The sequence below is a fragment of the Chionomys nivalis genome, chromosome 6 (assembly GCF_950005125.1).
Source record: "Chionomys nivalis chromosome 6, mChiNiv1.1, whole genome shotgun sequence".
Lineage (NCBI taxonomy): Eukaryota > Metazoa > Chordata > Mammalia > Rodentia > Cricetidae > Chionomys > Chionomys nivalis.
The window spans coordinates 36,137,403-36,159,060 of NC_080091.1; the positions used below are offsets into that span (position 1 = coordinate 36,137,403).

General features: G+C 44.8%; 1 protein-coding gene across 3 annotated transcripts in view; it reads left to right on the forward strand.

The window, feature by feature from the left end:
• Window positions 1-21,658, forward strand: part of LOC130875415 (kremen protein 1) — a 249,546-nt gene that overhangs the window by 181,687 nt on the left and 46,201 nt on the right. For all 3 annotated transcript variants that reach the window (XM_057771145.1, XM_057771146.1, XM_057771147.1), the window contains 2 exons: window positions 14,849-15,011; window positions 19,542-19,633. In XM_057771145.1, coding sequence (XP_057627128.1) covers window positions 14,849-15,011; window positions 19,542-19,633 — 255 coding nt within the window. The remainder of the gene's footprint in view (window positions 1-14,848; window positions 15,012-19,541; window positions 19,634-21,658) is intronic.

Genomic DNA, 21,658 nt, shown 5'->3' on the forward strand with positions numbered 1-21,658 from the left:
CTATTTTTTTGTTTGTTTGTTTGTTTTCCAAGACAGGGTCGGCCTTGAACTCACAAATATCTACTCTCCCAAAGGCTGAGAGCAAAGGTGTGTACCACCTGAATGCATTGCTGTGTTTTAATAAAATTCTTTGGACATTGAAACTTAAATCTTTATATTATCTTTACATGTCTTAATATATTGTCCTTTTGAGTTTTTATAATTAAAAGTTTACATAACTAATCATAACTTAGTTTATGGGTCATGATTTGGTCCATAGGCTGTGCTTGTTCTAAGTCTTGTACTAGGTCCACGTGAATTGACATTTAAGTGTTTACTGATCTGGAAAAAGCAACAAAGAGGGCTGATTTTGGCGAGTGGATGAACCTTTTACTCTTACTATGAATTAACTTTGACAGACACATGTGAGTCGGTCACAGTGACATGCACTGTACCCCAGCTATTTGGAGGGCTGAAGTAAGAGAGTAGTTGGAGGCTTGCAGCTTGCCTGTACAATGTAGCAATGAGGAAATGCTAACTAAAATGGTAAATTTTGTATTTTACCATGATTTTTAAAAAGATACAACTGGGAAAAGCTTGTATACATAAATTCCGATCATTAATAAGTGGGAATTCAGTGTGATTCAGTGCACTGCTTAAGGAAATAATTCCTACCTCAGAGCCGCCCCCTAGTTTGTTCACTCAGCGAAACCGGCAGAAAAAAGTCAGGCAGCAGGTGGCACTGACCCTGAGACCTAGAGAAACAACCATGGGGACAGGGGAGGAAGAGCCCAACTCCTGGCGCTTCCTGAGCTATTGGCTTTCACCGCTACACTTCTGCTGTCCTGTTAAAGCAGCAGTGTGCTTTCGATAGCTGGGGGTTTTTTTTTGTTTGTTTGTTTTAATTAAAGAATTTTGAAAAACAAAGTGAAACACTGAAACCTAACAAGCCAGTTGTGTTTGTACTGCTGGACAGTTCATGGGAAATGCTTGGGAGACGCCCACAGTTGATGTCTGTAGCTTTTGTCTGAGGTTTTTACCTTCTGAATGAGAACAAATATTAGGAATTGAGGTTCCCCAGCACCCCTGCACATGTTTAGAGGTGGGAGCGCTTCCTCCAGCCTCTGCTCCATTTGGCAGATGCATTTCTGACGGGTGCAGGGTGCAGCCTCCACACAGGTAAGAAGGATGAATGATGTTCCTTCTGTTTCAGTTTGACCTTGACACTTGCTCTAGAACCAGGAGTATTCTTTTAGGTACGGTGGGCACTGAGGTCCAACCATGTTTTCCCCATTTCTTGTCATCATCAGTGTTCCTCTCAGGATGTGATGCCATATCCCTAGACCTCATCCTCTTAAGATAGTCTCTATTCAGGCAGAGCAGGGAGAGAAGAGGGGCCGTTGTAGAAATGTTATTCTATACAGTTTGCCTTCTCCTCCAACCTCTTCCTAGGTGAGCACCTCCTTAGGTTGTCCTTGTACCAGCCTGAAAAGGAATGAAGTGGAGGGCACTTTATAAGATGGACATCTTATGGGCAGAGTTGACAGTGTCCCTCTTACTTCTGCAGTAGGGCCCTCTTGGGGGTTCTCCCCTGCGAGGACCAGCTTCCAGATTCTCCCGCCACAGTTTAATCCCTGGCACATAACCAAAGCATTAAACTTTTATTGTTCAATTTGCCGCAAGGGCGAGGCCCTGTTCCTAGTGGACTAAGGAGGCTGTGACTGCTTCCAAAACCCGAGTGTCACAGGACATTAGCAACTGCAGACTCTGAGGGCTGCATTTCTTTCTGTTTGGTTAGATTCTTGGTTAGAACCAGAACAGTATACTCACACTCAGAGCTTTAAAGCCAGGAAAGAGTAAAGACAGCATAGGCAACTTTTAAAGATGAATCATAATGGTGGTAGCCATCAGCCTGTGTGAGGACACTGTGTGGTTTCTTTTTATCCTCAAAGTAGATACATTATGGTGTTTGTAGCTTTCTTGGTATCCCCAAATCAAATAACAACATGGCAGCTTTCTAGAATAGTAGGGATTGCTAGCCAATCCCATCTTAGTATGTAAATTACTTGCTGCTGTTCAATCTATAAAAATTCATCTTCAAAGAAAATTACTGGGCTGGTAAAAATATTTTTAATAATGACCACAGAAGTCATATTTATTTTTCTTTGAAGTTCTTCCGAAGAATCTTCTGGTTCTAATCAGTTTGTTCCCACATAAAATACAGTGGAAATCTACAATAATAAAATCCCCATTTCTCTGTCTATGGGGAAATAAACAGGGTGAGGACTGTCTTTTTCGGGGGCTTTCCCCTCGCCTTGCCCCAGACTCGAAGCCTCTATTACTGGTGGGTGTTTTGGCATCAGTTAAGGGCCTTCAATCCTTCCCTCCCTCCATGTTTTGCTCTTTCATTAAAGTGTTTCTGTTGTCTAATTATATCCTTTCAATCAAATTAGAGGCTGCAGCATCTGGTGAGGGCCCTAAGTGCTGCCATCTGCACCTCGCGCACACAGGCCTTTTCAGCTGAGAATCACTCAGCTTCCAAATGGCAGGAAGAGATTTGGAAACAGTTCAGTTGGAGAGGAGGTTAAAAGAGCCTCTTCAAAGGCTGGGTGCACCGTCCTGCCTGCGTGATGTATGCATGGTTATACAGGACGCCATTGGCTTGGCTCACCCGAGAGTCTTCCTAAGTACTTCTGGCAGCTGAAGGCTTCCTAATTGTCTTAGCTGAAGTGACCAGGCTTTCTCCTCCCTGTTATGGTTTTGGAGGGCTCCAGTAGAGCTGAGAACGTCTCCCTTGAGAACAGTCTTTTGTTATGTGACCACTGGTTAACGGATGTGACACTTTCTCTTCATTTGGCCATTTCTTCTAACTCAGTGATTTCAACAGAAGGAGATTTCGCTCCCCAGGAAAAAATTTGTAATACTTGGAGACATTTTGTTTTAATTGTTACATGGGTGATGCTATTACTGTCCAGTGGGTTGAAGTCTGGGTGCTATTAAACACTCTAGAATGTATGGAGCGGTCCCCTATGCCTGAGAATCACCTATCTGTGAGGATGGTACTGAGGGAAAAAAACCTGCCCTGAGTTATCATTTTGTCTTTTCACTGTAGCCTAAGAGCAGGCAACTCACATCAACATCATTTTACCTGTCCTGAAACTGGCTCTGTAGACCAGGCTGGCCTCGAACTCACAAGATCCTGCCTGCCTCTGCCTCCTGCATGCTGTGATCAAAGGCGTGCGCCACCACACCCAGCCGAGATGTAGATTCTTGCTGGAAATGACAATACATATCTATACTCTCAACACTCAGAAAAGTTGAGGCAGGAAATCAACAGTTTGAAGCTAGCCTAGGCACAAACAAAACCGGTCTAGAAGAAGAAGGAGAAGGAAGAGAAACAACAACAGCGTGACATTAGACGTGGTGACACACCTAGAATCCCGTCATTCTAGGTGGAGAAGCAGGGGTCAGGAGTTCAAGGCCAGCCTCTGTTAAAAAGCAAGTTTGAGGCTATCTTGGCTTGCATGAGACACTATCCAAGAAAGAAAGCACATTTTCTATTGTCCACATCTAAGTTCCTTTAGCATTTCAGTGCATAGCCTTCTGTAAACCTGCAGAGTGAGGATGCCTATGATTTCCTGCCTTTCTGCTTCCATTTAAGATTGTCAGATTAAGTATAGGATGCCCACCTGGATTCGGGTAAATACAAAGTGATTTTTTAGTTTCAGTGTACCTTATTCAATGTTTAAGAATAGGTCTAAGAAATTATTCAGTAGTTGGGTTAGGGGTAGGGGGAAATTTGCATTTGTTTGTTTTTCAGTTCTGAAGGTAGAATTCAGGACCTTGCATAGCCTGGGCATGCGCTCTACCATTGAGCTACATCCCCAGTCCCTCCTTAGCATTGATCTGAAGCTCAGATGTAACGGAGCACTTTGTGCCCCATTTGCTGAGCTGACTCACTGCATGAGACTTTCTACTTTGGACAGTCAGAGTTATTCTGTTGGCCACACTCTATCCTCGGCCTCGCTGCTCCAGGTGTCTACGATGACAGCACTGTCAATCCTCCCTGTATAGATCACAACCGGGCTGAGTCCTCCCTTAGCTCTGACTCTTCTCCCTGGCCAGAGTTTCTGAAGTGTGATTCTTGAGTTGGATTTTTATGTGGGGTCAATTATCAAGTCCTTATCAAATGTCTGCTGCATACTGTTATCTCTCCCTAGGACTTGTTTGCCCCCTTGCCAGAGCATAGAAGCCAGTGACTATTGCTGTAGGGTTAGCTTTGACGATGTGCTCCAGAGATAGCTTGTCCACCTGGCAATTAGCCCCTCCGCAGGAACACTGCTATTATTTGGCCATCCCATATCAGCTAAAGGGAGCTGGAAAGCCCAGAGCCTGGTTCCCTAAAACAAGGACCACACCCTGCAGGACTCCATTATTGGAGAACTTGCTGATCATCTGACAGGCAGTGCTGATAAAACTTGTCTGGAGTCTGGGTTTTATAAGTTTATTTAATGCATTTTTAGTCCAATTGAGAGCTTTAGACAGTGCAAAATAGGATTGGTAGGAGCTCTAGATAGAACTCAGTGGACCGTATCACTTACCTAACACAAGTGAAGTCTTGATTGAGGCCTGCAAAGAAAAAAAGAAATAGGATTGCTCATGATCATGAGGCAGGGTATAGCTGTGAACCAGGTGTTTCCCGCTTAAAATATACTCAGAATATAAAAATGGCTCAGTTGGGAAGATGTTGGCCTAGCCCACACAAAGTTTTGGGTTCATTCCCAGCACCAAGTAAAACATGCTTTATCACCGCACGCCTGGAATCCCATCTCTTTTAAGGGAGATCAGATGTTGAAGACCATTGATCAAGACCAGTCTGTCCTAAAAAAACAAAAGGCACAGGGGCGACTTTATCGTCTATTTTATTAATTTGTTATTTTGTTTGTTTGTTCATAGACAGGAGCTCATGTAGCCTAAGCTGGTCTTGAACTATAATTTTTCTGCCTTTAGTTTCTGAATGTTGGGGTTATAGGTATCTGTCACCATGCCTGTTTTATTAACTGATAGAGAGAGAACCCGGAGCTGGGCTACATCCTCAACTTTAGTTTGTGTTTGGAGACTGTGTCTCTAAGTATCAGAGGCTAGCTTTGTGTTTACAGTCCTTCTACCTCAGCTGGGCTGACGATCGCTGGACACCAAGGTCTGACAGGCTTGTTTTTGTTTTTGTTAATTAGCAGGTATTTGACTTTTAAGTACTTGACTTACACAGAACTGCCTGGAACTTCTCAGAGGTGATTACCACGCAATCAGGAAAACTGGTCCACAGGCAAGGAAAGTAGGGTACTTGATTGTGTAACAGAACCCCCCAGCTATGCATTTATTGTCTTCCCTCATTTGACAAACATAAACAAAAACAGCTCTTTCTGTGAGCTGTCTTTTTTGTTTTTTTTTCTTTTTTCCCTTTTTAACTCTAGACAGTGTTTCTCTGTGGAGCCCTGGCCATCCTGGGCTATTTTTTTTCTATGTGCCTAAATTTTATTTTGAAATTACAGTAACCAGGCAGTGGTGGCGCACGCCTTTAATCCCAGCACTCGGGAGGCAGAGGCAGGTGGATCTCTGAGTTTGGGGTCAGCCTGGTCTACCAGAGCTCATTCCAGGACAGGCACCAAAGCTACAGAGAAACCCTGTCTCGAAAAAAACCAAAAACCAAAAGCCAAACAAACAAAATCAAGCAAAAACAAAAACAAAAGCTCTTAACACAGTGTGTGACAATAACAGTGGGGGACCCTGAACTGGGTCCCCAAAACAAAAAGGGTAAAATGCTTGAGAAGCTCACCAGAAGGCAACTGGGCACTTTGAGGCACATCAGGTGGCCAGTGTCTGAGCCGCCAGGAACTCTGTGATCTGTTGGTGCCCTTCCTGTCCCTGCCCTGCAGCAGCTCGCTTTATGTCTTTTTGAGGGCTTTGTTTGGTTGTTTTTTGAGAGTAAATTGAGATACTGTCCATCAGAAAGCAGAATTCAGAAATCTGAAAATATGTCATGTTTTCTGTTTCCTTATATGAAAAACATTTTTGTGTGAAATCCAATTTCAAGATTGGACAGGCTTTTTGTAGATAAATACCTCAATTAGAGTACATCATGGTGCTCACATATTACGTGGATAAATGAATGGTTCATATCATTGGTCAGGTAGGCCCACGTAGTATGTTGTTGTGCTTACATGTTACATGTGTAAATAATGGTTCATATCATCAGCGCATTATGGAATATGTCCTCTTGGCCCTGGCAGTAAAGTCCCTCAAGGAACTTGGTTGTTAATGAAATGTTTTAAGACTCTGCTGAGCAGGTAACTTCTTACTACCCCTCTTAAACTAAGGCTTGTTTTATTTGTGTATATGTTAGGAACTACTCAGCACAGAAACTGCCCGGGGCTTCCATCCTCAGAACACCAAAAAAAAAAAAAAAAAAAAAAAAAGCACTAAACAAACCCCAGCTATCTTCTATCTTTTGTGTGCCAGGGCATTGTGAATAATATATATATCAGTGGTTCTCAGTCTATGGGGTGTAAGTCCTTTGGGGGGGGTCACATATCAGTTATTTATATTATGATTCATAACAGTAGCAAAATTACGGTTATGAAGTAGCAATGAAATAATTTTATGACTGGGGTCAGCACAGGATGAGGAACTGTATTAAAGCGCCACAGCCTTAGGAAGGTTGAGAGCCACTGTTCTGAATGGTAAGTAGGAATTCCTCAAGCACTGCTGCACGTTCATGGTGGCTGTTCCCAGCAAAAACATATGTCAGCAGCAACACCCATAGCGTGTTTCCCAGTGGGCGCTGCCTGTGTGGGAGGGAAGCATACTCCAGATGAGAACCAGATGGGGCAGGCCATCTCCCAAGACACCTTCTCTATTTTGACAACTAGTTTTTAAAAAATTATTTGTTCATTCATTTATTTTTGGCTGTGTAGCCCTGACTATCCTAGAATTTATGTGACTCCTCCTGCCTCTGCCTCCTTAGTGCTTGGGATTATAGGTGTGTATATTTATTCCAGCTTCATTTTAGAAAAAAATTTAATTGGATTTTAGTGTGTGTGTGTGCATGTGTGTGAGAGAGAGATCCAGAGAGACTGAGCTGCCCCGATGCTCGTGTTGGAGGTCGGATGACAACTTGCTGGAGTTGGCTCTGTCCTTCAACCATGTGAAAGTGTGTCAAACTTTTTTTTTCTTTTTTCTTTCTCTCTCTCTCTCTCTCTTTTTTTTCGAGACAGGGTTTCTCTGTAGCTTTGGAGCCTGTCCTGAACTTACTCTGTAGACCAGGCTGGCCTCGAACTCACAGAGATACACCTGCCTCTGCCTCCCAAGTGCTGGGATTAAAGGCATGCACCATCACTACTCGGCCTGAGTGTCAAACTTAAATGATTAGTTAAACTTCCTTTACTAACTGAGTTATTTCACTAGTCCTCGGCTTCATTTTTAAATTTTTGCTTAACAAATAATAAGACCCACTCTATGTCATATTTTGAATTTAACCCTCTGGTCCTATGCTTACCATAGGCTTTTTTTCTTGGAATGGTCTTTTATATAATTTAGTATTTTTTTGTTGTTGTTGTTTTGTTTTTGATACAGGGTTACCCTGAATATCCCTGGTTGTCCTGGAACTAGCTCTGTAGATCAGGCTGGCCTCGAACTCACACAGATCCACCTGCCTCTACCTTCCGAGTGCTGGAATTAAAGGTGTGCATCACCACCGCCCAGCCCCTGTTACTGTGTTTTTTTTTTTTTTTTTTTTTTTTTTGGTTTTTCGAGACAGGGTTTCTCTGTGGTTTTGGAGCCTGTCCTGGAACTAGCTCTGTAGACCAGGCTGGTCTCGGACTCACAGAGATCCGCCTGCCTCTGCCTCCCAAGTGCTGGGATTAAAGGCGTGCGCCACCACTGCCCGGCTCCCTGTTACTGTTTTTAAGAACCTAGTCTCCTAGATCTTCTGAGTAAATTGGGAGCAAGGGGTTCATGGGAGAGGGTAGAAGGGGAGGGGGGAGAAAGGGAGAGGAGTGGAGAAAAATATATAGCTTAATAAAAACAACAAAAAAGAGAAAAAAACAAGAAACAAAACAAAAAGAACATTGTCTCCTTAAATGAAAAGGAAACTCTGAAAGGTTTTTTATTTTATTTTTTTTTAAATATTTATTTATTTATTTATTTATTATGTATATAATATTCTGTCTGTGTGTATGTCTGCAGGCCAGAAGAGGGCACCAGACCTCATTACAGATGGTTGTGAGCCACCATGTGGTTGCCGGGAATTGAACTCAGGACCTTTGGAAGAGCAGGCAATGCTCTTAACCACTGAGCAATCTCTCCAGCCCTGAAAGGTTTTTTAATAGAAAAGCTCTGATACCTAAAAAATTATAGTGATTATTTATATGCTTACTCTACTTTGGGCAGAAGTACAGCCTGTCCTATGTTCACGTTGCAAAGTTAATGTATAATACAAAAAATAATATGTGAGTGTTCATCTGGAGTCTAGGTGGCTACAAACTTGGCTGGTTGAGTTTATGATTCTTGACAAGAAGCTAAGGCATATTTATTACAAAGCAGTATGCTATTTCATGATTTTTAGGATGGCTTCCATTTTTTTATTATGGGGTATTGAGAAATGCACAAAAATAGTCCAGGAAAGCCACAAATACCTGTTGTGTAGAGTCACAGTTCCCAACTGTGACTACTGTTACTTCATTCTCGGCCTCCCTCACAGCACTTACGGGATTTTGCAACAAATCTCAGATATCATCTCATTTCATTTGTGTATGCTTCAGTTCTTATCTCCAAATGATAAGGATTCTTTTAAAAAAAAAAAAATATTCTGTGACAAAGGCTGGCCTTGAGCTGACTGTTTCTCCTGTGCGCTGAGATTAAAGGTGTGAGCCACCATGCCCAGCTTCCATGTTGATTTCAAAGCAGGCTAAAATTAGCCAGTTACTTCTAACATGGTCCATAGAGGTGCTGAGTCATCTATGCAGAACACAGACTTAAGTTTTGGTGAATTAAAAGAAACATGGACTCTCATACACGTCACATGGAAATACAACTATAATTCTAGTCTAAAATCAGTAATTCCATAGATTCCCTGTGAGAAAAACATTCTTTCACAGTAATGTGTAGTTTGGAGTAGTATGTTAGGTCTTCTGTAGCCTAGGTTAGCCTTTAACTTGCTCTGTAGTTGAGGAGGAACTTGAGCATCTGCTCCACCTCCTAAGCAGTGGGTTTGCTTCTGTGAGAGGCTCTTGCCTTGGTATCTGGGCTGGTCTGGAACTCGCAGTGGTTCTCCTGCTTCAGCGCCCTGAGTGCTGGGATCACGGCATGGGCCACCATGTCCATTTTGTAACCAATTTCCTATTACTGTCTGAGACCACCAACCGAAGGAAAGGCGTATCTGGGGCTTACAATTTGGGAGCCTTTGGTCCAGGGTCTGTTGGCATTGTTGCTTTGGAGCCTGGGACAAAGCACACTGGGCAGAAGAGAAGGCTGAGGTCCTTGAGCCCCAGTGATACTGTGGATGCCCTTCTCATGCAGTGCGCATTCCCTTGATGTGTGCAATGTGACCTCAGGAGTACCCTGTGATTCCTAGAAGGCCTGGAGAACGTACGTGGGCCCTCTTCTCTTTCCCTTGTGTTCATTCTGGTGAATTAAGTCCTTTGTAATAGTTTTGGTGTAGGTGTTTTTTGTGTTTTTGTTTGGTTCCTTTTTTCCTGTGGCTTTATGAGACAGTCTTTGCCTATAGCTCTGGCCCAGAACTTACTGGCTTTGCTGTTTTGACCAGTATTTATTTTTTTTCTTCCTTCCTTCCTTCCTTCCTTCCTTCCTTCCTTCCTTCCTTCCTTCCTTCCTTCCTTCCTTCCTCTTTCTCTCTCTCTCTTTCTTTTTTGAGACAAGGTCTCTCTGTGTATCCCTGACTGTCCTGGAACTCACTTCATAGACCAGGTTGGCCTCAAACTCAGAGATTCACCTGCCTCTGCCCCCCGAATGCTGAGATTAAATGTGTGCACCATTACACTTGACTTATACATGAAATATAAAATGCAGTGCTTGTATTAGTTTGTTTCTTCTTCTTTTTCTTGTTCTTCTTGTTCTTCTTCTTCTCCTCCTCCTCCTTCTCCCTTCTTCTTTTTAGTTTTTTGAGACAAGGTTTCTCAGTGTAACATCCCTAGCTGTCCTGGAACTAGCTCTTGTAGATCAGGGTGGCCTCGAACTCACAGAGATCTGCCTACCTCTGCCTCCCGAGTGCTGGGGTTAAAGGCGTGCACCACTACCGCCTGGCTTGTATTTTCTTCTTCTTCTTCTTCTTCTTCTTCTTCTTCTTCTTCTTCTTCTTCTTCTTCTTCTTCTTCTTCTTCTTCTTCTTCTTCTTCCTTCTTCCTTCTTCCTTCTTTCTTCTTCTTTTTTTTTGGTTTTTCGAGACAGGGTTTCTCTGTAGCTTTGGAGCCTGTCCTGGAACTAGCTCTTGTAGACCAGGCTGGCCTCGAACTCCCAGAGATCCGCCTGCCTCTGCCTCCCGAGTGCTGGGATTAAAGGCGTGCGCCACCACTGCCTGGCTTTTTATTTTCTTCTTAAGTATAATTATTGAATTATGTAACTTAAGTGGCATATATAAATGAAGGTGTATTTTATATTGACAGCTGGATTTTGGTCAGAGAACAATCTGCTTCATTTCTTCCTTTCTTCCTCACCCCCTTCTTTCTGTGTGCACTCAAGTGTGGGCCTGTCTGTGTAGCCCTCGAGACCCTGCCTGTCCTGGTACAGTCACCCCACCCATCAGGGAGGAGCAGCAGCTTTCTGGGCACCGTGCTGCTGGCCAGGGCTTGCCCACCTTGTACCCTGCCCACAGTGTTCTTCCCACTGTTCTCCAATTAGCCCCTCACATCTTTGCTCAGATGCCGACTCCTCTCCAGGCCCTGCTGGATCCTTCTTTTTATAGCACTGTCTGATACTGACGTGGGTTTGTGAACCTGTGTTCCCTGTTAACATGGGAATGCCAAGAATCCCCAGTCTATCTGCTCAGCCCTGGGCAGTGGTGAGGGCTGAGTGAATGTTGAATGAATTCATGAGTCGGGTGTAGACATTAGGTCTCTTGCCTTCATTCATTCTCTTTTACTGAAAATGTGAATATGCAAGGCTCCACGTGATTTTCTTTGTTGTTTTAGCCTCTCCTTGCTTACCTAGACAAAGCTTCTGTCAGTTTCATAACAGTAGAGAAGAGGGGAGTCCACACCCTGCTGCAGTCAAGATGCATAGATAACTTTCAGTCCTTAGCACTGTTTCTCTTTTCCTCACCATTGACCTGCACTAGGCAAGTCTGGTTTTAAAAAAAAAAAAAATCATTAAAATCTAGTATGCTTATTTAGAGTGGAATCAAGAACCACCTACCACACCTGTGACCTTATTGCTGGAGAGGTAGGGGTGGTCAAGGCCAGTCTTAGTTAGCTCTAGGTTAGCTTGAGCTAAACGAGACCCTGTCTCAAAAAAAAAAAAAAGAGTAGATCTGAGGAAAACAAACTGAACCAGAAAAAGCACATTCCTGCTGCTAAATGACATCTCCACCCCATTCATGGCACATTCTTCTATGGTACAAATAAGATCATCTGAATCCTTGGGAACATGCCCCATAGGTTGCTGTGTATTGCTGAGGCTATTGGTGTTAAAGTCTATTTTGATGACTTGTGAGCCATTGGCCTTTTTATTTCCTTGTTTGCTTGTTTGAGACAGGGTCCTTGTAGCCCAGGATAGACTTTAACTGACTTTGTAGCCCAGGATGACCCAGAACTCCTGGTCCTCCTGCCTCTGTCTCCCAAGTACTGGGGTTACAGGTGTGTTCCGCCATGCCCTGCTTTCTTGCCACTTTTAGATTTGATTTTCTTTTCATTTGTGTGGCCTATTTGTGTGTAAGCATGTGCCATGTATTGGTGCCTGCAGAGGCCAGAAAGGGCATTGGATCTTCCGAAGCTGGAATTCAGGTGGTTGTAAGCTGCCTAATTTGGGTGCTGGAAGCAGACCTCAGGTCTTCGGAAAGAGCAGCAAGCACTCTTATCAGCTGAGCCATCTCTCCAACCCCCCATTTTTAAAATGTATTTTTAATTGTTTATATCTAAGGTAGATAACATAATGTATTTTTGTTTGTTTTTGTTTTGAGGCAGTCTTACTAGTAGCTCTGGCTGACATGGAATGCTCTATGTACACTAGGCTAGCTTCCTCTGCCTCTGGACACTGGGTTAAAGGTGTGTGCCACCACACCCAGCCCTGCAACATTATGTTTTGATGTATGGGATTAGATAGGTCAGAAAGCAGTTGACAGAGGTTGGCCTGATATTCATAGAATCATCTAGTCCTTAAAAAAAAAAAAAGGCCATCAGTGGTGGCACACACCTTTAATCACAGGTTCAGGAAGCAGAGGCAGGCAGATCTCCGAGTTTGAGGCCAGCCTGGTCTACAGAGCAAGTTCTAGGATAGCCATGGCTACATAGAGAAACCATGTCTTGAAAACCAAAAATAAATAAACAAAAATAAATAAATATCAATCTTCTTATAATAAATAAGTAAATAAATAAAAAGAATCTAGTCTTGTGACTCCAAGACTGATTGGGCAACAGAATTGCCTAGGTTGGAATAAGGCTTTGATGTGGAACATACCACACATATATTATCCCTCCTCCCATCCCTTCAAATGTAGCTGCCCCTTGGTATCTGTGCAGTATTTGTTCTGGTCCTCTGAGGACTCTGCAGTGCAGGTACTCACATTCTTGTTTTGTACATCTTATGTGCATCCCTTCGTGTATGTTAAGTCATCTTTCGATTGTTTAGAATACCCAACACGATTAGAATGCTGTGTGAATGGTTTCGGGGAGTGATGAAGAGAAGAGATGAGTGTGTGTGGAATCTGGGCTTAGGCTGGACATATGTGTATCCCTAGTGATAGTGAGCACTGTGGGCCAGACAAAGGAAGGAGGCAAAGAGAGGCAGAGATGAGAGGGCTTCTGAGGAGGCAGTGTTTATCTTGCAACTAGAAATATTAGAGGAAGAGCATTTGGGCAGGAAATGGGGAAGTGTGTTCCCAGGATTAAAAGCAGACCAGTGTGGTTTGACCACAGTGAGTGACTAAGGGAAGAGCTGGGCTTACAGCAGGGAGGCCTTGAAAATACCCACAAGACAAACCTTCATTCTCCCGGGACCTTTGAGTTCTGTGTGGAAAGTGGGTTGTAGAGCTGAGGAGGCAACCCTGAGACCTAAACTCTTTCCCCATGACTGGTGGGGCCAGAACAGAGGTTCTAAAGATGAGAAGGGAAGTCAGCCGGGAACTGCTGTTGGTGAAGGAAAGAATGTCACTGACGGCTTCTGCTAGAGTCCCGTGGGGCATATCCTATGTGGGGTGTGAGCAACAGTGTGGTGCACACTCAGACATGACGTAGATACTAGAACTGGTGTGGATGGTGGCCATTTAGACAGTGAGCCCAAGCTGAGCCTTTGGTTTTGTGTCTGTCACTCTATGCTGAGCCGCCGTCCTTTGAGCTTTTGTGTTAATGCCCTCATGGTCCGTGAGGACCCACATTTAACATATTAATGTTGCACCAGGCATGATAAGTTGCTGTGGTTTTCTGTGTCTCCTCGGATTCAGATTTTTTGAGCTATCCATAAACAGTGCCGTTCCAGACAAAACACAGCGCCTAACTGGTAGGAGGAAGGTGTGACTGGGAGGAAGATGTCCAGTTTCTGAGTGGTCAGAGAAACATCTTTCGGAATAGAGCTGTGTTCCTATTGTCCACACGCCTGGTAGTCTAGAGCAGGCACAGGCACTGCCCAGTGGGAGACAGCATCACGTCCTTATTACCGGAAGGTATAGGTCGCCGTGTGCTAGGATGAAGAACAGAGGAAAGCTAAGAATGTCGGTGGAACTCCCCCAGACTGTCAGGGTTCTAGTGATACATCTTAAAGAAGTGTTTGAAGTGCTTCTATCTGTCAGCTTCAACTAAGCTAATTTTAAAAAATTGCTCTTTGTACTCTGCCTTTCTCATGAACCTCTGTGAATTTAATGCATACAATATGTGGGAGGAAGCCTGTCAGCCTCGGCTCCCATCTCCCAGAGTCTGAGAAGTGGATTTTAGAAGTGCATAATTGCACCTGCAAGGATTCGTCATCTCATGGAATGGGACCTGAGACCATTTTCAACACATATCTAGGAAAGCATTGCAGGAAGAGGTGAGAGAGCGTGATGGCCCCGCCCTCCATTGCCCCCTGTTTTGTTGCACCTCAGACGACGCAGGGAGGACTGTTCCTCATTACCAGGGAATGTGAGTCATTCCCAGATTTGTGTGATTGGGATTCCAAAGCGTTGCTGTGTCCGATGGCCTTATTAAATCCAAGTGTCAGAGCCGCCTTTCAGACTGTAGGGGAGCACTCTGTTACAGCTGGCGACCTGGTTCTAGTTACCACACAGAGACGCTGGCAAGAGCAGGGCCCTCCGAGGGCCCAGAATTCCATGTGCGTGCTATTTGCAACAATTCTAGATTTGGGGGTTGTCTCCTGACTCACGTCATGAGCTCCAGTGCATTTCAGCTCCATGTTTATGTCCTCACTGGGACCTGTAGACTTCAAGGGGAAGTGAGTGCCCCAGTGACCCAACAACCTGCTGCCAACAGTGCCTAGCATTGCAGGGCACCTCTTTGCAGATTCCCTCAACCCAGCAGGCCGCCCAGGATCTAGCAAACACAATCCATTTCCAGCTTGGTCCAAACAAAACAAATAAAACATTCACCAGAGAGGGAGGAAACTATAAATGTTGCCAGAAAATTAGTATGCTGTTTTTTCCTTCTTCCAGAATGTTTCACAGCCAATGGTGCAGATTACAGGGGAACACAGAGCTGGACAGCACTGCAAGGCGGGAAGCCATGTCTGTTCTGGAACGAGACATTCCAGCATCCATACAACACACTGAAGTACCCCAGCGGGGAAGGTGGTTTGGGTGAGCATAACTATTGCAGGTAAGATGGGCCGTAGTGCTGTAGGGTGATCTCTGGTTCCTCCAGTTCTATCCATCCCTTCTCGTAACAGCAGTGCTTTCTTGTCTCCTCCTGGCCAACTCAGAGAGCCACATCATTCTTATTAAAATGGATTAATCAGTGCTGGAGAGATGGCTCAACAGTTACGAACACGGGCCGCTCTTCCAGAGGACCCAGTTCACAACACCCACAATACCGCTCAGAATAGTCGGTACCTACAGTTCTGGGGGATCCGACACCTTCTTTTGGCCTCTGCAGTCACTGCCGATGGGAAACACACACAAGAAATAAAAAATATAAAGATGAAATCAGTCTCTTCCTCTGTCTTCCTGTCTGTCTTGGTCTCTGTCTCTTTCTCTCTCTTTTCTCTAACTTAGTTTACTTTCATACTGGCTTTCAGAGCTATGTCCTGTCTGGCCACTCTCTTGTCTCTTTGGGAGGATTTTCTCAGGTAAGTCTCCCACCAGTGAGCATTTCACCAAAGCTGCTGAAGATGTTCAGGCTATCTGAGACCCAAACCTCCCTCTACCATGTTCCTAGGCTGTGCTTAAACTCCTGGATTCAGGTAGCTCTACTCTTCAGCATGCTAGCTGCGAGGCAGCAGGTATGCGCCTCTTTGGGATCCAGCAGGGAACTCTGATCTCACCCCATAATCTTCAGGTATATATTTATGATTTTCTTGGGAGATGAGCCCAGCCTTGGTCAGTTTCTAAGACTGAGAGAGTTACTAGATGGCCCAGTGGTTAAGGTGCTTCCTGTGGATTCAGAGTTGGGATCTTGAAAACCCAAGTCAGTGCCATGGTGACTAGTGGAGAAAGCCTCCAAAGCCAACTTCACACCACCATATACATAAATTCACATGTACACACACACACACACACACGAACAGACAGAAAGATGAAAATAGAATTACAAGTTTTTAGAAACTAGAGGAAAAAACCCAAGCGCCTTGTTTATATCTTTCAGCTCCTTACACCCTAGACGGTGCTAGCATGACTCATGGTTCAGCAATGTGTTGAATTTAATCCCTCTTGGGACAGGTGCATGGGCTGCCTCCTGCACCATTAGGACAAGAAAGAGTGACTGCAGAGCCCTACTCTGAGTTCTGGTTGTCGTACATGAACATCTCAGTCACCGGCACTGTTGACCCAGCTGAGCCAACACATATATTTCTGCATTGTGTGGGCCACTGTTTGCCTCCCATCCTCCGCGTGCCCAAGCTAACACTCCAGGCCGTGGTGGTCCATGTCTCTTTACATCACTTCTATCCTAGCTTGTGTCCACAGACTACCCCAGATTTGCTATTGCTGTGGCTCTTCGTGTGTCACCGTAAGAGCCTTACAGGTTCATTACAAGCCAGGCATGGCTGTGTGTGTGCCTGTAATCTCAGCAATTGAGAGGTTCTGGGAAGAAGATAAAGAGTCCAAGGCCATCCTTAACTACATAGTGAGTTTGAGGCCAGCTTGGGCTATGTAAGATTCTGTCTCAAAAACCTAAATCAAACAAAGTACAAGCTTTATTTAGTGTTTGGACAGTCCTGAGCCCTGCCTGGAAACATCTCCAAGTGTTATGGGTGCCGTCTTTCCACTCTGCTGTCATTTGTAATTTTTAAAGATATATTTTCTTATTTTAAATTGTGTCTAATGTGTTTGCATGGGTCTGTACACAAGTGCAGGTGCCACAGAAGGCAAGAAGTGCCAAAAAACCCCATGCCGGAGTTTCAGAGGGCTGTGAGCTACCTGAGATGGATTTTGGGAACTGGACTCCAGATCCACCTGGAGAACAGTGCATGCTTTTAACCTCTGAGCCACCTCTCCAGTCCCTGTCCTTTGTGTTTTATGGTTAGTGCTACTTATGCTCATTAATCAATTCTTCACTATTTTCAAAGTTCTGCATATTAATATTTTGTATACATCAAAGCTTACGGTCTGCTAAGGTGGTTTAGTGGGGAAAAGTGCTTGCTACCATGCTTGATGACCTCAGTTCAATACCCTGAACCCAATGACAGAAAGAGAGGACCAACTCTGTATGTGGGCCATGGCACATGCTCACTCACAAGTGTGCATAGACTTACTGCCGATAAGTAAGTGAATGTTTAAAAAAAATGCTAGGGAGATAACTTGGTAAAGTGCTTGCTCAAAGATCTGGCTTTGGTTCTTCAGAACCCGTATTTAAAAAAGCTCTGTACCAGCACTCAGGAGGCAGAGGCAGGTAGATCTCTGTGAGATCAAGACCAGCCTGTTCTACAAAGCAAGTTCCAGGGCAGCCAGGGCTGTTACACAGAGAAACCCTGTCTTGAAAAACAGACAGACAAACCCCTAAACAAAAAGAATTCTGTGTGGTTGTGCTCTTGTAATCTCAACAGTGGGAGGCAGAGACAGGCAGGTTCCTGCGACTCTGGCTTGCCACTAGGCAAGTTTCAGGCCAGTGAGAGAAACCCTGCCTCAAAATTAAAAAAAAAAAAAAAAATGAACAGCGCCTAAAGAATGACACTCAAGGTTGACTTCTGGTCTCCAAATGTTCACTCATGCACATGCATTCACATGAACATGCATTCACACACACTTGAACATACACACATACATGAGCGTGCACAGACAGGTGACCATGCGTACACACACAAACCCCACTGTTGCTCCATCTGCTCCTTCCCCTTCCTCTAACATATGGCCACTTGTCTAAGGTGGTTTTGCTTTGCTTTTCTTGGCAATGCTGGGGAAATGCTCTCCACTGTGTTGTCCCTGAAGTATCTCCTGGTAGGTTGGTCTACCCTGTTACAAAGCATTCCCAAATCTCAGAAGAGCTATTTTAAATTTGACTCTAAGGTAAATTTTAAATTTCCAATGAGAGAAAAACAACATTTTACTAGCTGAGTACACATGTCTGCTCACAGGAGTGCGTCTGTAAGCATACCAAGGGCTGTACCTGAGGGCTGTGAGCACCTTCCCCCAGTACCTTTCCCCTTAACTCCTTGGACTACAGCCCTCTGGTTTGATGGAATGTACCAGACCTGAATTACCAGTTTATACTTCAAAAGGAGAGAGGCTGAACCTCTCATGTTGATAATATCACATCAGAGCCCAGGCTTTTGCTTTAGCGCCGCAGAGAAGTAAGGATGGGTCTGCCTGCTCTTTATTAAGCTGTTCGATGCTTTTCAGAACGGCTTTGACGTTGATAATAAACACTTGTTGTCTAGGGGTTTTACCCAATACTACATCAAAGCTGAACTCGGGACAGAGGGAGGAAGATGCTGGTGAAATACTGTTTAAAGAAGGGCTTTGTACAAGCTCTGCCACTTTGATTTCTCAGCTGATATCTGACACCATGTTTGTCTTGTGCGACTTTTCAGATTCATCTCATCTGAGATGTCTACCCGCTTTCCAGTGATGGGAACAGGCTTCTCCTGGCTGGGTCTGAAGTATCTGGATTAGAGGGCGAGGCAGGCCCAGGGAAGAGCAGAGTCGCCTCTCACACCTGCCTTTGGGCACAAAAAAGAAAAGAATCCTTTGTGCCTGGGAAGCTTATCTCTAGGCCACACAATGGGCTTGTCTGCTCAGGCCCGTAAGCCTGCTGCCGAGCTCGCTGGGGTGGGAGTGTTGGAGGGGGGTCCTCATGTCCATTTCCTGCCTAACTGGAGTGTCAGGTTTCCAGTATTCTGAGTCTAAATAAAGGAGGCTTGAGAAGGGGTGAAGAGAGGTGAGCTTGTCTCCCTGTAGCTGCCACTGTCATTTGTTGAACTGTTTCACAAGCACCACCCTTTATTGCGATGACATCTCTCCACCAGAATGGCCTTGCAGGTCATTTACTCCAAGCTTCTTTCACTTGGGAATATGGAAATAGGTCTTTAAAAAAAAAAAAACATGATTATCCCTTCTGCTTTCCTGATCTCCACAGGGACCTCGGTTCTGTAAGTCCTTATTAAAGCTGAATATTCTATAAAAAATAAATAAATACATACATACATACATGATTATCATGTTAGAAGTCAATGTCCTGACTGAGAAGCCTTTGTGAGGTCTGTGTGGTGATGGAGGAGACCACTTCTGTCATGTGTGAGGTAGCCAGCCTAGGCTGAGTAGGCTTGCCAGCTGACATTGTGTTATGTGAGTTTATTCGGCTGTTTAGAAACTGTACACTTGAGATATTCATTATTGAAGAAGGTAGAAACTAAAATCAGAAAAGAAAAAAGAAACTAAAATTGCCAATAGTCTTAACAGCTAGAAACAAACATTCTTTAGACCTGAGATTAAACCTTTCCTTAAATATGCCTTTTCCAACTTCAGAGGATTGTATTGTCCGTGGTTTCATTATTATTTTGTTTATCTCAGCTTCTTGGGTGTTGTGATTACAGTCATGCGCCACTGTGGCTGACTTACGTTTTCCTTCCTGATGAGAAATGACATTGAAATGCACAGCAGTTATTAGAAGCGACAGGAAACAATTCTGTAAAGCTAAATGGGCCAGGTGGCTTGAAACACAGCAGTATCATCAGTGTGTCCTTATTCCCAACAGAAATCCAGATGGAGACGTGAGCCCCTGGTGCTATGTGGCGGAGCATGAGGACGGCGTCTACTGGAAGTACTGCGATATTCCTGCCTGCCAGAGTAAGGCTGGCACACCCCTGATGGCTTAGAACGGGTTAACTCCTGTTGCTGGGTTTCAGTAGTGAGTGCAAAGAAAGGTATCATGGGTTACGGGCTTCCACTTCTCTTGTTGAGTTCTTAAGTACTAGGAACGCCCAGTTCCATGGCATACCATTTCCTGGGTGTTTCCCAGGTGGGTAAGCTCAATGAAAAGTCCCATATTTGGTATTATTTAGCCTCAATTTCTCTGAAAAAAGTGATAGTAACTGGTCTCATAGGGCCCACAGCTCTTCAATTCACAGTATCTATTGTGTTTTTAATGATGATCCATAACTCAGTCTCTTCAACCTTTTGTGCTTATGTATATGTGTATTCATGTGTGTGGATATGTGCATGTGTTCATGGGTGTGCAGAATGTGTATGTGCATGTGCATATATGTCCTTTATGTGTGGAAGCTGAAGGTCAACTTGGGTGTTGTTCCTCAGGAGCCACGCACCTTGTTTGCTGAGCCTGGATCTCTAACTGGAACCTGGGACTGATGGGTTAGTCAAGGCTCTCTGGGCAGAGCCATGAGATCCTCTTGTCTCCACCTTTCTAGCTCAGGGATTATAAGCCTTTGTCACTGTTAAGTATTTTCTGGTCAACAAACCTCTCCGCCGACGCAAATAATCCCAATCAGACCAAATCAAACTGAATTAAAAGATACCCAGCTTTAATGGGTGCCAGCACTTCTGGGTGACCCCTGGGAAAACACGGAGGTGAGGGGGAGGAAAACCCAAATGACCACCTGAGAGGGAAAAGGGGAGACCATGTGTCCATTCTCTGGGGGGGCGGGCAGTTTAAATAGCCTGTGGGAGTGGTCTTGACCCTCCCTGGGGAGGGGTTACTGTTTGGCAGGCTTTCTTGGAGGTGGAGTCTGGGCTGAGGCAGCTCCCAGGGGAGGGAGCTTGAAATGGAGCTTTCTGCCCAGCATTCCAAAGATGGATGCCAGGGGCCTGGGGTGAAGCCCCCAACTAAACATTCCAGACTCTGTATAAAGGGATGCAAGGGAGCTGAGGTGATGCTTCCGACCAAACATTCCAGACTCGCTTTGGATAAAGGGATGCCGGGTCTGGCTACTTCCCGCGGACATGGGTGATGGGCGAGGGGAGAGCTAGGTGTGGCTGGAGAGGCATCTGGCTTACTGCCATCCTGGAGACGTCAGACATCTGCTCCTTGAGGGCGATGAGGATGCAGGTGACTGAGTTCAATGGAGAGCTCGGTTAGCTGTTGTTTGATGAGTCCATTGGCCCTCTCCACCTTTTCCGAGGATTGTGGGCGGTAGGGGATGTGGAATTTCCAGGAGATGTTGAGAGCTTCTGACACAAGCTCCATGACCCTGGAAGTGAAGGCTGGCTCATTGTCCGTCTGTGTGGTCCATGGGACACCATACCAAGGAATGATGTGGTCCAGCAGTACCTGAGCCACCACATCTGCCATTTCCCTGGAGGCCGGAAATGCTTCTTCTATCCACCCTGTAAAAGTACCCACAAGTGTTAGGAGATAACAGAGCTTTTTATGAGTAGGCGTATGGGTGAAATCAACCTGCCAGTCTTCACCCGGTTGATGCCCACGAAGCTGATGCAGAGACTGACGTATATGGAGAGCCCCCTGTGGATTGGCCTGGGTACACATCTGGCAGAAGGAGCCAAACTGTGAAATACGATCTTGGAGATGGGTGGGGTCAAAGAGGGGCTCTAAGAAATGGAACAAAGCTTTGGGGCCTGTGTGTAAGGTCTGGAGATGTCTGAAATGATTGACAATACCTAGTCTTGAGGAAGGATGAGACAGTTATTTAAGTAGAACCTTCAATCCTTTCTATTTATGACCCCCTTTTTTATGAGCTTGGTTGGTAACAGGGTTGATAGGAGGGAGTCAAGAACAAAATATGTTCTGTGGAGTCAGAGGAGCTGGAGGCCCCCGGGCCACTGAGTCAGCCTTGGCATTGCCTAAGGCCACTGGGTCCTTGGAGGATTGGTGTCCCCTGACAGTGAATAATGGCTACT